Source organism: Monodon monoceros, unplaced genomic scaffold (genome assembly GCF_005190385.1).
Source record: "Monodon monoceros isolate NGI ecotype Baffin Bay Population unplaced genomic scaffold, NGI_Narwhal_1 Super_Scaffold_18, whole genome shotgun sequence".
Taxonomy (NCBI): Eukaryota; Metazoa; Chordata; class Mammalia; order Artiodactyla; family Monodontidae; genus Monodon; species Monodon monoceros.
Genome location: NW_021703774.1, coordinates 51287062 through 51301242, shown reverse-complemented (window position 1 = coordinate 51301242; position 14181 = coordinate 51287062). Strand labels below are relative to the sequence as shown.

The following is a 14181-nucleotide window of genomic DNA, read 5'->3' as shown; positions in this document are numbered from 1 at the left end:
ACACACACACACACACACACACACACACACACACACACACACACACAAAATCACCTGGCAAGATTAAGTAGCCGATTCAGGGCAGGTGATTGCCCCAAGGTGCCTGGAACCTGGGACTTAAGGTTTGAAGGCAACAACATTTAAGTGAGTTTTGTAATGGGCGTTGTTAAGACAGGAAGACTCTAACAGGCAGGCTGGCGTGGGCACACCACTGATGTTACGCATAATACACTGTTTCAGAGAGGACATATGCAATATTGAAGGGTACCAGGGAGAAGGCGGTTTATTTGGACATAGACAGGAGTTTTTGTTTTCTATTTCAGTTTTAAAATGACAAGTTTTGCATTGATGCAGAGCAACAGATCTGTGACCTGTAGCTTATAATTTCTGTAGCAGATTTTAGAAGACGGTTGGCAATTCTAGCATATTTCTTTTGGGAGAGAGATCCATGTCCATCCATCTCAGTTTTCCCTTCCTCCTCTGCATGCAGTAATCTTTCGAAAGGAAATGCAAACCACATCTTTCTCCAACTGACACTGTTTAAGGGCACCCAGACCCACAGAACACAGTCCACATCTCCGAAGATGTCACACTTCAGCTTCTTCTTTCACCAAGCCCTGCTTCAAACTCTGTTCCTACAATGCAATCTGCCCGTAACTCCAAAAGTCGTCCTCATTTTCTCGCCTCCTTGCCTTTGCTCTTAAAAGTCCTTCCTTCTGAATTTTCTTTCCTCTCTCCTTTGCCGCACTCCCACTCATTTTAAGACACAGTTAAGGTCGCATCTCTTCCTGAAAGCCCTCCAGGGCCTTCATGCTCTTAGGCTGAGTAAGGGACTCTCTTCTGCATACGTGCACACGGTGCCTTGTCACCCCTGAGATGTTGATCTGCACTCATCTTTTCATGTGTCCATCACCATTCATAAGAATGTGCTCTCTTGGTAGGCAGAGGATGGTTCTTTGTCATCTTGTATCCCCACTGCCAAACATAATTTCTGACACAGGAATGTCACTCCATAAGTATTTACTGACTGCTCGACAAGGAGATTTAGCTATGCTCTTTAGTTCGAACAGGTTGCTAGGGGAGATAATCCCAATTTTCCAATTTAAAGATAGAAATGGTGGTGAAAATTATTCTTCATTTAAAACAGGATATGGGTTAACCTCTGGGTTTGAACACATTTGATGTTTGAGATGGATCTGGGTTTGACAGGATAAAGAACTTCCTCAGAGCACAGAAACTTCTGAAACATGACACTCTACCAAGTTAACAAGAAAACCTTCACCCTCTGGTAGGGTCAAGGTGAAACCTTGTAGGGGAAGCAAAGTCAGGTGTGGGTAGAGACTAACCTTTATTGAGAACTTTCTAAAGGCAGGTGTTCTTAGAGTTGCCTCATTTATCCTCACAACAGCCCTCTGAGGTTAGTCATTTGGTTCCATCTTACCAAGACATCAACCAACATTTTAAGAAGTTTTGCAACCTCCCCAAGGTCGCCTCTCCATAAGTGGGAAGGAGGGGGGTGGGTCTGATTCTGAGAGTGTTGCTCAGAGCCGCTTTCCAGCCCATGTTGGCTCATGCGTATGAAATTCTAAAGTTTTCTTTTATCTGCAAAATCTACTGAGTGACTCCAAAAACTAAATATAGAACAAACTGTCAGAGGAAAGCTGCATCCTAAAATCTCATCTATCCCTCATCCATGCAGATTTGGCAGGAACAACTTCAAAAAGCCACCGAAGAGAAGTTGGGTGAATATCTGAAATGCTTTCCCAGGTTGGGCCTTCTCGCGTGACAGCTGGTGGTGACCACTGCAGTTAATGGCTCAGCTGTGGGCTGAGTCCTGCACATGGCCCTTTTGAACTAGAGCTGGAAATTTCTGTCCAGAAGCAAGCGCTTGCCAGAAAGCACTGGACAGAAAAAGCCGGTGCTCTCATCGTGGCTTGGCATGAAATAGAATGTGGGAAAACTGATAAATGGCTCTTAGCCTGGCATCTCCACCCTTTCCTAGGGCAAGCCATGCCAGAATGAGGTATTATTCCAAAGGATGCAGGTACGCACTCAGGACGAAGGTCTCTGAGAGAAAAATTTGGTCTGTACTCACCCCTGCCACGAGAGGGCCTAGTGGAATGGAGTGATCCTAGCTACCACAGAAAGAACATCTTCAGTATCAGGCTGAGTTGGGTGAGGAGACTCATTCTGGAGATTCAGGGTTCCCTTGGATCCTTTGAGTCTAGCTTGGGCCCTTCCCAGGTTCTCTGGGATTTTTTCTAGGTTTTTTCCTAATCTGGCTAGGAAATACCTGACATGATCATCTACGGTTATTTATTGAAGACCAACTATGTTTAAAATGGTATGTTAGATATTAAATATTTAAAACCATATAGGGTGGGCTTCCCCGGTGGCGCAGTGGTTGAGAGTCTGCCTGCCGATGCAGGGGACACGGATTTGTGCCCCGTTCTGGGAGGATCCCACATGCCGCGGAGCGGCTGGGCCCGTGAGCCATGGCCGCTGAGCCTGTGCTCCGCAGGGGCAGAGGTCGCAAGAGTGAGAGGCCCGCGTACCGCAAAAAAAAAAAAAAAAAAAAAAAAAAGAAACTATATAGCGTATTTCCCCGCCCTTCAGGAAGACAACCATTTCATTGGAGAAGCAAATAGGCAAATTAAAAATCAACATGAAATAAATAATTGACAAATAAATATTAAAGCTAGTATATATACAAATTTGGAAGGAGGAAGTCACTGTGGATTGATGCAATGGATTGGAGAAGCTTCAGGCCAGTGTTTCCCAATCCTGGGTACAGATTAGAATTACTGTGGTGTTTTAAAAAACACTCATGCCCTGGTCCCACCTCCCAGAACTTTTCAATTAATTGGTTTATTCTGGGTAAGATCATTGTTAATTTTTTTTTTTTTTTTTTTTGCCACACCAGATGGCATGTGGGATCCTAGCTCCCCGACCAGGGATTGAACTCGTGGCCCCTGCCTTGGAAGCCCAGAGTCTTATCCACTCACTGGAGATTCTCATGGAGGGCCATGGTTGGAGAACAATTCTTAGATGAGACTGTAAATTCCTTGACGTCAGGGACTATCTTGGTCACATTTGTTTGGTCATATCTACATCATCTTGAACAGTACCTTGCAATAGTAGGTGCTCAATAGATGTTGAGTTTAGCTGAAACTGGGTCTAGATCATGGCAATGGGTAGTGTTTATAGAAGAATATGCATAGAGGAGGGAGTCTGAGCAGATGTGCAGAGTGGGAAATATGCAAGTTGTCAGGGGCAGTGGATCAGTTAGAAGGTAGATTTGACTATGAATGGAAGGTTCTATAGGAGAAGAGCAGCTCATTAAGAGGGAGTTGTACATTGACATTCAATTGTGGAAAGATTTGAATGTCAGAATTTAAATTTTATTCCACAGTCCAGGGAAATATGCAGTGGCTTGGAATTTATCAAGTCTCTAAATCATAAGTGAACAGAGTAGCAAGTAAATAGTCATTTAGCTCCTTTAAGAAATTGCAGTCACTGACCAGGTCATAGAATTTTCCAGACTGGCCATTGGCAGTTGGTTGACTCAGATCACAGAAGGTTCTCATTAAAATTCTTACTACCTGAAATAAAGAGGTCATGACCTGGTGTTTTCATCTGAGAGACTAGTTACTGTTATGTTAGGGATCAAAATGTTTAAACACTTATTGATTAACCCACTGGCTTCTGAGATAGGTGACTGCATGGGTCAAACCACACATGTGATCCCCTCTGTAGTGACTGGGTATCACATCTAGTTGCTACTTAACAAACTTTAAAAGAACAAATGATGCTCGTGGGGATGGAAACACATTTTTTGAGCTGGTTCTACTCTAAAAGCAATTTCATTAAGGGCTTGGTTTTTCAAAGTGTTAGTTTCGGACCTTTAGGGGAGAGGGAACCTATCCATGTTAATAGAACTCCACCAGGCTCTCCATCTGCCTTATCTTTATCACCCTTCATAAGTTCCAACAGACCAGCAGCAGGAAAAAGGGAGAAAAAAGTCTGCCAAATAATACATCATTGTTGGAAAGTTTAAATGCCCGAGTCATAGTCTAAGGAATACAGCTACACCTCTTGCAGCACAAATCCTCAAAAGCAGCCTGTGGCCAATGTCATTAACATGACCCAGCCCATCCCCGGAGAGACATCACATCGGGAGAGAAAAGGGCAAGGGAGGGCTCTGTGAGGAAGTGGCTCTGTGAATCGGCGCTCTAGCTAGGAGAGTGCCTTAGGAGAGCACGGCAGTGGCAGAGCCCAGTGCATCCAAGGCAGCAGGGAGGAGAAGGAGAAGCTGAGGCAGAGAAGCCAGCTCCAGGAGGCAAATGCAGGAGCAAAATGAACACCAAGGCCAGGACTGGCTGACAGAGAGGGTCTGGGGAAGGGGTGTGGAAAGACGGCAGTGAACAGGCGAGACTCCTCACAGTGTACGAGTGCAGTGAACAAAAGGAAGCAAGTTTTCCATTCGCTCACCATTCCTCCAGTATGGCTATGCAGTCGCTTAATGCCTCCTTTGACATCAAACACTCGGGAAGGACTATTTACTTCCTCTCCCAGAGGGCTTGCTCGTGAAGGGAGAGGTATTCGTGTCCATACCTCCTGCACAAGCAATCTCTGGCACTTAGGGGGTACTCAGTTGATGCACGTTAAGTGAAAAATAGACTGACAGACTGAAGAAACGGATGATAAGATCTTAGCTTGGAAATAAACTTGTGTTCCAGCTAAGGTCTGGCGTGAATTAAACTTTATGAAAATCTCCTAGTTCATGGCTGGCACCCAAATTCTTCCTCTGCTTGCTGACTTTTCTAATATGTACCATTCCCAGGTGTGTAGGTAGAAATTTGGGAGGGACTAGAAACATCCAATTGGTTCAGAAGGGTGGTAGATTAAAGAAAATGATAATGAGGTATAGCTGAGAAAGGAGGGAGGCAGAGATGGGAGGGATTAATTTTGAACAACTTAAGTCTTTATGAGAAAGGTGCAAATTAGATGCAAAATGAAGAGGCAAAAACTAACATTAGTTGCTTGTTCTGTGCCAGGGGTTTTCCCTGCATTATCTCATATACTCCTCACAACAATACAGCAAGGCATGTAATGAAGCTCTGTTTAACAAATGTGGAAACTGTGGGCTCCAAGAGGTTAAGTAAATGACTGGGGGTCACAGAGCAGGCAAGGAAGGAAGCCAGGACCCCAACAGAATCTGTCCGGCCTCAACATCCTCCATGATGTCACTGGATGAAGGTGGGCAAACGCTGCTGTTACTAGGAGGGCAGAATGACTAAAAGTGTACCCCATTTTATAAATTACCACTAGGAAAGAAAGTTCAGTGGGAAGTGGGACATGGGGCTTGCAGAGATATATAAGCAAGTCCCTAGACAACAACTTACCTGAATATTTTATCAGAAGGTTGTTCTCCCAAAACCAGGTCAAAGCCTCGCTGAAATATTGTATAAGGCCAAGGCCTGAAAGGAGAAATGGCATGCAATTAAAGTCAACCAACAAACTCCCTGAATGTCTACTCTGTGCCAGTTACCATCCCAGGTTCTGGAGACCCAAAGACAAAGAGGACACAGTCCCTCAAGAATCCCACTAAAGTGAGCTTACAAGACCTGGAATGCTGGAACCCAACCAGGAACAGGATCAATGCAAAAATCACTGACCCACTAGGAAAAGTGGAATTTAATAGACATGACAGCTGGAACTCTGTACAGACTAAAATTATAATAATGTCCGTAAGATGTTATGGAGAAACCCAAACGAACTTTTTGGCCAACCCAATAGATTTAACAGACACTTAGCTTTGCTTCACTGAAGAAAGAGAAGCAGTATGATTTCTTGGAAAGATGAAGCCTCCGGAATCAGACAGTTCTGAGTTCCAACTCTGTTCTGCTATTGAGCCAACTGTCTACCTTTGGGCAGATTATTTGCCTTGTTGAGTCTAATTTCATCACTTGTAAAAACAGATTTGCTAATAGCTGCTTCACAGACCACTGTGAAGATGAAGCAAACCTTTTAGGCCAAGGTCGCAGTTCATGTGGGGTCCTCAACATGCCCCCTTTCCCTCAAAATGACATGAAGGTTCTGGGTCTTTGACAGCTTCCAGATGGTTTCAATCATTATAATGTCACTCATTCAATCAGAAACAACTGAAATGGTATTTTTGAATAAGACTTAAATACGGGTCTCTCTAGTGAGCATCTGGACGTCACATGTACTTGAAAGTAACAAATCTATTCCTTTTCAATAGTATATATCTCTTCACTAACCCAGATGTCCAACACCAAAATTATTTACTCCTTCAAGCAAGACATATAAAGCCCGGCCTTGTGCAGGTACTAGATATTGTGCACATGGGGTGAACTGGGCCCTTGCTCTCATGGAACATACAGTCTCCAGTATAACCCAATCACACCAACCCAATAACCTAATTACTGAGGATTTTACTGTAGACATGCCTTTGGTTTTCAAGGACTACAAAAAGTCAGGAGAATAAATTGACATAATTATTTGGGACTAAATCTAATACTAGGAATTGACCCAGTGGTTGTCCATGAGGGTGGTGTCACCAATAGAGAGTATTTGGGGAAATTTAGGGCAGTTGCCCTTGAATGACACAATGATTGCAGGACATTACTGGCATTTAGAAGGCAGGTCTGGAAGGCTAGAACAGAGCAGTGCTCAGAATAGCCCTGCACAACAAAAAAATTCCCCCGTGTCCTGCAAACTTCTGAATGTCTTGCTGCACACTTATGTAGAAAAAACCTGCTTATAATTATCTGAGCCTAGATGCTAACTCCATTTACATACAAGCAACAAAGCAGCTTGTACTGTTTTAACACAAGATGATTTGTCTAGGTGCATAACTACCATGTAAATTAAGAGAAGATTATACACTATTATTTAGGAATTTTACCAAGATTTGTTCATAATTTTGGAAAATCACATCATTGTCTACAATGCTGCTCATGGTCTTTGAATCACCAATACAGCATGTCTGTTTCAGTCTAATTGCTCTTACATATATCGTGTATTGCATATTACTTTACATATTATATTTTGGTGAATCTACATTAGACGCAAATGTCTGTCAACTTTATTATTTCTTCCATTGTAATATTGCAGAGAATTTATACATTAAAATAGTTATATCATTATAAATTATATCTTAGCATTTCTCTTTTAATTACTATTAAGACATATATATATTTATTTGTGTGTAGATTTTATTATATATGAATTTAATTTAAGGATTATAAAAAAGGTTAAGTTTATTTGTCATAAAATAGGGTGTTGGGTCTGATAGGGTTGAGAACCACCAACTTAACCCAACCAGCTAATCAATTAACTACTTGAATGAGTCGGTAGTTCCAAGGGGAGGCCACTGGGACTCCTTAAGGGAGTGGCTGGGATGAATACATTTCTTTTCTATGCTCACTATTTATAAACACTTTATTCCTGGAATTCAATTTAGAAATACCCTGAGGCAACTAGCATTGGCTCCAAACAGTACCCAAACACCGTACTATGAATCACCCCTACATCAAATAAATAGCCCCTGTGTTCTTCATGTTTGTTCTGTTCTGGGGTTTGAATCTGATTTTTTCTTTTTTTGCTGAACAGTGAGTGGTGGCTTGTGAGCAGCTAAAAAATATGTACTAATTCAAGAAAAAGACTAAAAATCAGGAGAAAAAAATGTCTTGTCTGATCCTAGACACCTAGAGAGGGCAATAAAAAAAGAAAAGGGAGCTGCAACTTAATCTCTCTTTTGGGCAAAATGACATTTTATTTACTATCAGTTTAATAATTTTAAATAACACACGTTTTGCCTCCAAGTCATCTCTAGGACTCAAAATGGGTGCAATGTGTCATTAGATTTAATTCTTGGCGTGGTTCCTCGGTTGTTTGAAAATATATCTTGAGGAACCAAATTTTAGGACGAGCGTTGATTACAATGTGAACAATTAACTGCGTAGAATAACATAAATAAACCTGTATTCAGGCCATAGGTAGTGAATCGATAAGCCCAGAAACATTGATTAAGCAAGCACACGTTGACATGTTGCTAGGTAGTCATGTCAAAGAGACTTCCTGCTTTCAAGAGGCCTGAGTGTGAAGAAAGGCAGCTCAGATGTGTGGTCTGGACTCTGCCCTGATCACTGGCAGGCAGCAGGACCCAGTGGGTAGGACGTGGGTTCTGGAGCCAGCCTGACTATTCGAATTCCAGCTTAGCTAGCAATTGCTGTGGGACCTTGGGCAAGTCCCTTCATCATTCTGTGTCCCCATTTCCTCATCTGTGAAATGAGGCTGAGGGTAATAATTTTATCTACCTGGCAAGGTTGTTATAAGAAGGAACTAGTTACTATGGTTAAAGTGCTCAGAACAGTGCCTGACATTCAGTAAGTGCCATGTAAGCATTTGTTAAACAAATTAAATGTACTAGTTGCCTGAATCCAATATAAATACTATAAAAAGGAGATTCCCAAATTTCTAATGAGGAAGAGGTGTCTTCCCCTAAGGTGCAAACACAATGCAACACCAGGCTTTAACTCAGATCGTAAATGTATCTGTGGCAGCTGGAGAGGAGATAACGATGAGTGTGGGAAGACTCGCACCTCCCACCGGGGCCCACTTCACAGGGCAGGGACGCTGCAGGACTGACATGAAATGTAGAGAGAGGGGAAGAGCACATTGTGAAATGGCAAGGGAAGGCGGAGAGTCTTCGAACTGCTTCAGCAAAGGAGGAAAAAAGAATTGACTTATTTCCTTCCCACAAGTCAGGGATGATGTGTCAGGGAGATGGGGATTCTTATTTGATTTATTTAGCAAATATTTATGGAGCGCCTATTCTGTGTGAACTGTGATACTAGGCAACAGGAGCCGGGATAAAGAGATTCTTGCTGTCGAAGGAATCTACCGTCTTTCTGAAGAAACATACATATGCCAGACAAATAGCAGAGGATGAGTAAAAGGGAGGAGGAATGGGTTTGTTGGAAATAAACTAAGTGGTCGTGGCAGTGGCAGATCACTCACCCTGGGCACCGGGAGGGCCGGGTGTTGGCGGCGCGTGGCAGCGTAGCCGAGGGGAGCTTGATGCAGGTGAGTGGAGAGGCCACAGGGGGCCACCCAGGAAAAGGCGGGGGCAAAGTGATGAAGAGCTGGACCTGAAAGTGCTGAAAATACGTGGAGCTGAGACCAACTGAAAGAGGAAGAGGCCTCTGCATTAGGGCTTTCTGGGTGTGAGTCCAAGTAAAAAAATTGAATTGGCCTCACCAAAAAGAGGCCCATTATTGAGGATATAGACCTATATCCAGGCTCAGATGGAAGCTGCCTTGGGGATGCCTGGCAACAGGGTCTAGATGCCCTTATAATTGTCCCTCTCCTCTCTTGGCTCTATGTCTCACTCTACAGGACCATTTTTTTGAAAATGTCTTATGCACATGGTGGAGACTTGGCCTCCTGCAGGCTCCAGCGGCTGTCTTTACAGGCTCAGACCACAGAGAGACACTACCCCTCCTCATTAGGAAAAACTAATCCGTGGAGGAACTGCTTGATCTATCTTAGATCAGATGAGGAACCTGGACCAGTCTCTGGGACCCGGGAAGTAGAGGCATCTAAGTAGCTGGAACTCCCACTTGGTTTTCAGGACTAGAGTGGGGAGGAGGGTGAATGTCAAACGAAACAATCATTTCCACCTCAGCTTCCATCTGCTTGTGGTGGCAAGAGCGTGGCCTCCATCAGGAGGGGGGTGGCATTACCGAGCAGACTGTGCCAATGTTAGTTTTGTGGAAAGACCACCCATCGAGGAGCCCAAGGATGATAGTGGCAGGCCAGATGCTGGGCAGGAGACTGAACACCGCAGTTGGAAGGAAACGTCAGTCTTTTGACTCCAACTTAGGTAACGTGGTCTTGAATATTCTCTGTCCTGCTCGGGCAACCCAGTCACATGTTGGTTTAGGAAAATTAGCAGCATCGGAAGTCAGAATAGAGCTTGTTTGTTTGTTAATATCTTCAGTCTGACAAATCAACACCCTGAAGATTTTCCTCCTGTGTGGGCAGTAGATGGCCTAGATTCAGGGGCCTCACGGGCCAGCACCGGAACCATCTGGGATCCACTGCCTCGAGCAGGGACATAATCTGTGCCACAGAGGAGCCCCAGTGTAACGGAAACACAGCAGCCGGCAGGACACACCTGCAAGTTGTGTATGCTCAGAGCTATTAGTAATCTCTTATTTGCCTTTTCTTTTCTGCCCCTGTCTCACACAATACCCTCAGCTTATGCAGAGTCTTCCTTAAGCACTGGCAATTTCTAAGCTTTCAGTTTCCCTCCTCAATTCTCGCTCCTCTTTCTCAAGACACATCAGCGGTCACTGTGTTGTTTCCTTTAGTTGTTGGGTTAGGCCAGAAGTTGGTTGTGGCCTTGGCTTAACTTGATTTGACTGGTTGCTTGGGCATTCCTTCCACTGTGTAACCTAGACCCAACTGAGTGAGTGGACTCCTGCATGGCCAGCCTGATGGAATGATCCCTTCACACCGGCGCTCCCAGGGCAGAAAGGCACCACTTCTGCTCTGGACGAGAGTATTTTAAAATCTGCTCTTTGATTAAATGCTAGTCCCAGCTTTCCACCTAACAGTGGCACTTGGAAAGGGAACTCGGAAGTTTCTGGTCAGCATTGTCTGGTGATGGGCTTCCTTGTGGGGAACATAAGACTTATCACCTGGGGGTGAGTTGATAAGGAAGAGATACAGATGATAGACAGATGACAGATCGATCGATAGATAGATAGACAGATAGATATAAAATAGGTGGGGGGATAGAGAGTGTGAGAGAGAATACATGTACCTATGTATGTATGTATGTATGCATGTATGTATGTGCAGACACAGTTCAGTGTAGGGAGAGAATGTTTCAGCTGGAGGCCATGATGAAAAAGGCATTTCACGATGGGCTTTCGAAAACTAGGAGCTTCTTCTGAACTCATATATTCCTCCACCCATCGCTAAAGGGATCATTTTACAAATGAAAATCATTTGTCCATAGTTAAATGAAAGCACATCCTTTTAAGCTTGCTTCTGGCCACATTACGCTAAGTTTCTGGTGGAAGCATGGTTCCAAAGTTCCCCCCCAGCTAGTCACAATACTTTGGGGTCCGGGTACAGGATGCCATATCCATATGCAATGTGAGAGCGTTTGAGCAAATGTTCCTTTTCTTAACTAGGTAAATGCATTTGCAAGGAGAGGGCGGTGAAACAAAGAGAGAATAGAGTTTCATTTTTAAAAAGCTTCTGAAAAAAGGTAGTTTGAGAGATATACAGGAGAAAAGATAAAAGGAAAACTGGTAAAAATGACTTTTCCAGCTATGCAGTTGGCTGAAACACTCCACACCTCAATTTACCCTAATGATAAAATGAGGAGATTATTACGTGCTACTGTCTTCACAATCAGCACCAGTTCTGGGAGGAATAAGTACTGGAATGGCTGATCCCTAGATTGTCTGGTAAACCTGTGGCTTTATCAGAAGTTAAATGATAAGAATAATGATGTCCACAGTTTCCACAGGACACTTTAGGGCCCGAAGGCCTTGGCAGATGTTGTTTCTTTACCTGGATTTTTTTCCCTCTCATTTACTTATTTAATTTATACTGTTCGTTAATTCTGGACTAAAAATTACTTCCCAAAATAGACCTTCCCCTCCAGACTAGGTTACGTTCCCTTGTTATATAACGCACCCTGCACTTTCCTTTATAGAATCTATAACTAATATGCTATATATTTAGTTAATATGTTCCCTTCATCATATATAAAGGACTCTGTCATCATCTTTGCCATAGCCTCGCTGTCCAGCATAGAACCATCACATAGCAGGTACTCAGGAAAGAACTAGACCACACTGCAAATGAGGTTGAGGGTTGGACAGATCTGGATTTGAGTCCTGGGTGAGGCAGTCCATTGCCTGGTAAGTCCCTCAATTTCTTTCAGTGTCTTCATCTATAAAATGTGGTTAAAATAGTACCTAGAGTTAAGCAAGCAGGTATATACTTTTACACAGTGCCCACCACACAGAACAAACTCAGCAAATATTAGTATTGTCCATTATAATTAACATCCCCATTTGGTGAACAGAAATGCATTTCTAACTTCACATTTTAAAACTAAATCGTGATGACAGGCTGTATTTTACAAACGTGTGTTATCTTTAAGCGTGTAAATCTCATGTAAAGAAAAGTTAAATATTGGTGTGATTTTATTCATTATTTACTGTCTATTAATAGGTAAACAAATTCATTTAGAAGTTTTTATGCAGAAAAGTAACATATTTGTCAGTACCTAGCAAAGCAGCCAGGAATGTGACTATGGAGCCAGACTCAGTAGGTTTAAAACCTGGCTCTGCCACTTACTAACCCCGTGTCCTTGGTTAAGGTCATTAATTCCTGCCATCAGACCATCCTATCCATTTCCTCCTTTTGCTCCAGTCATGCCAACACCACCCCGCCCCCGTCTACCCTCCACAGTTCAGAGCCTGGCTCACTTCATAATTTTTGGTGACTTCAGTAGCCACTAAGATGATCCTTTCAATTCTCAAACCACTCATTTCCTTGACTTTTCTCCTCAGAGGATCCTGTCCCCACCCTCACTCCCAGGCTCATAGACTAGGTTACCAATATCTGCAACCCTTCCTTGGTCACAGTTTCAAGAATCCCAATATCTGACCGTCACCTCCTACCCTCCCAGTTCATTCCTCCTAAAGCCACAGAATATTTTCTATCCACCTGAGCCTTAACATCCATTCATCCAACCACCGTTTTATTGACCCTCACCCACCTCACGCACCCGCTTCCCTCTTTACTCAAATTAAATTCTGTGATCCATTATTGTAATCGCCCTTTCATGTAACCTCAACTCTCTTGCCCTTCACTGCTTCATCGTACTTGTCTGAAACACTCTGACACTGGTTAAACTCGATGACCCCGTGGCTCCATTTCTGTGTTTGCACACATGAATGCCACTGACAACCACACCGACTGGTCTCCCTTTAAATCCGACACCACTGACCTCAAGTGGGCTCTGCATACTGCCTACCGATCAGACTACATTTTCCTTGTCTGTTGTCTCTCCCACTCTCAAGATCATTATCTCATAGCTTCTTCTTTCTCCTCACACCTCCAACACCTCCTCCCCCATCCTTGCCCTCAGCTAATGATCTGCTTCCTACCTAATTGAGAAAACAGAGGCAGTCAGATTAAATGCTGTCCTCACAACATCCATCCTCCTACCTGCTCCTGTGCCCACTACTTGGCCCTCCTTCCAGTAATTAGGCAGGAACAGTTTGTGCTCTTATCTGGAATACGTCCAGTCTAACTCACACTTTGACAACTACAGGTAATGGGATATAAGGAGAGGAGCACTAGATGGAAGTTACAAGTTCAAATCCCCTTCTGCTATTATGACCTCAAGCAAGTAAGACTGCCCGAGAGCCTCTGTTTCTCCATATGCAGAATGGGAATCATGAGCTACAGCATACTCCACACAAACTTTACACTGCTGAACAAAAGTGTGTATAAATAAATTTTAGATACTTCATAATCTCTGATTTTTCATTTTTTAATCAACTTTATTTTTGCAGTTTTGCTCTATGTTTTGTGTATGTGTGCTTGTGTGTGTGCTTAACATGTTATCTCAGTTAATGATAGAACAGTGAAAAACTAACACAGTCCCTGTCTCTCTGTGGCTCAGTTTTCTCACCTATAAAATGGGATAATAATAGTACCCACCTTATCAACTACACAGGATTAAATGATCTAATATCTGCAAAACCTAATAACCTTGGATATAGTAAGTCCTAAATAAATTTGGTTGTTATTACACACATATTATCTGGAATGCCGGTTCTAAATCTTGAAAAGGGTTTTGCTCAAAGAAATTTTAGAAGTATATAAAATGATCTTGAAAATGACAGTAATAAACAAATGTTATAACTTCCCCCCCCCCCAAGTTTGGAATTCAGGGATACAACCTTGGCCCCAAAAAGTGGCAATGAAGACAAATACACACATTATGATGGTTAATTTTATGTGTCAACTTGACTGGGCCACAGGGTCAGTCTAGATATTTGGTCAAACATTATTCTGGGTATGTCTGTGAGGGTGTTTGAATGAGATTAAGAT

The 14181-nt window shown here is 43.0% G+C and overlaps 1 protein-coding gene across 3 annotated transcripts in view; it reads right to left on the bottom strand.

Moving 5' to 3' along the window:
* The window catches only part of ASTN1 (astrotactin 1), a 323626-nt gene that overhangs the window by 101171 nt on the left and 208274 nt on the right, over positions 1 to 14181 (bottom strand). For all 3 annotated transcript variants that reach the window (XM_029231191.1, XM_029231192.1, XM_029231190.1), the window contains exon 9: positions 5406 to 5480. In XM_029231191.1, the coding sequence (XP_029087024.1) occupies positions 5406 to 5480 (75 nt within the window). The remainder of the gene's footprint in view (positions 1 to 5405; positions 5481 to 14181) is intronic.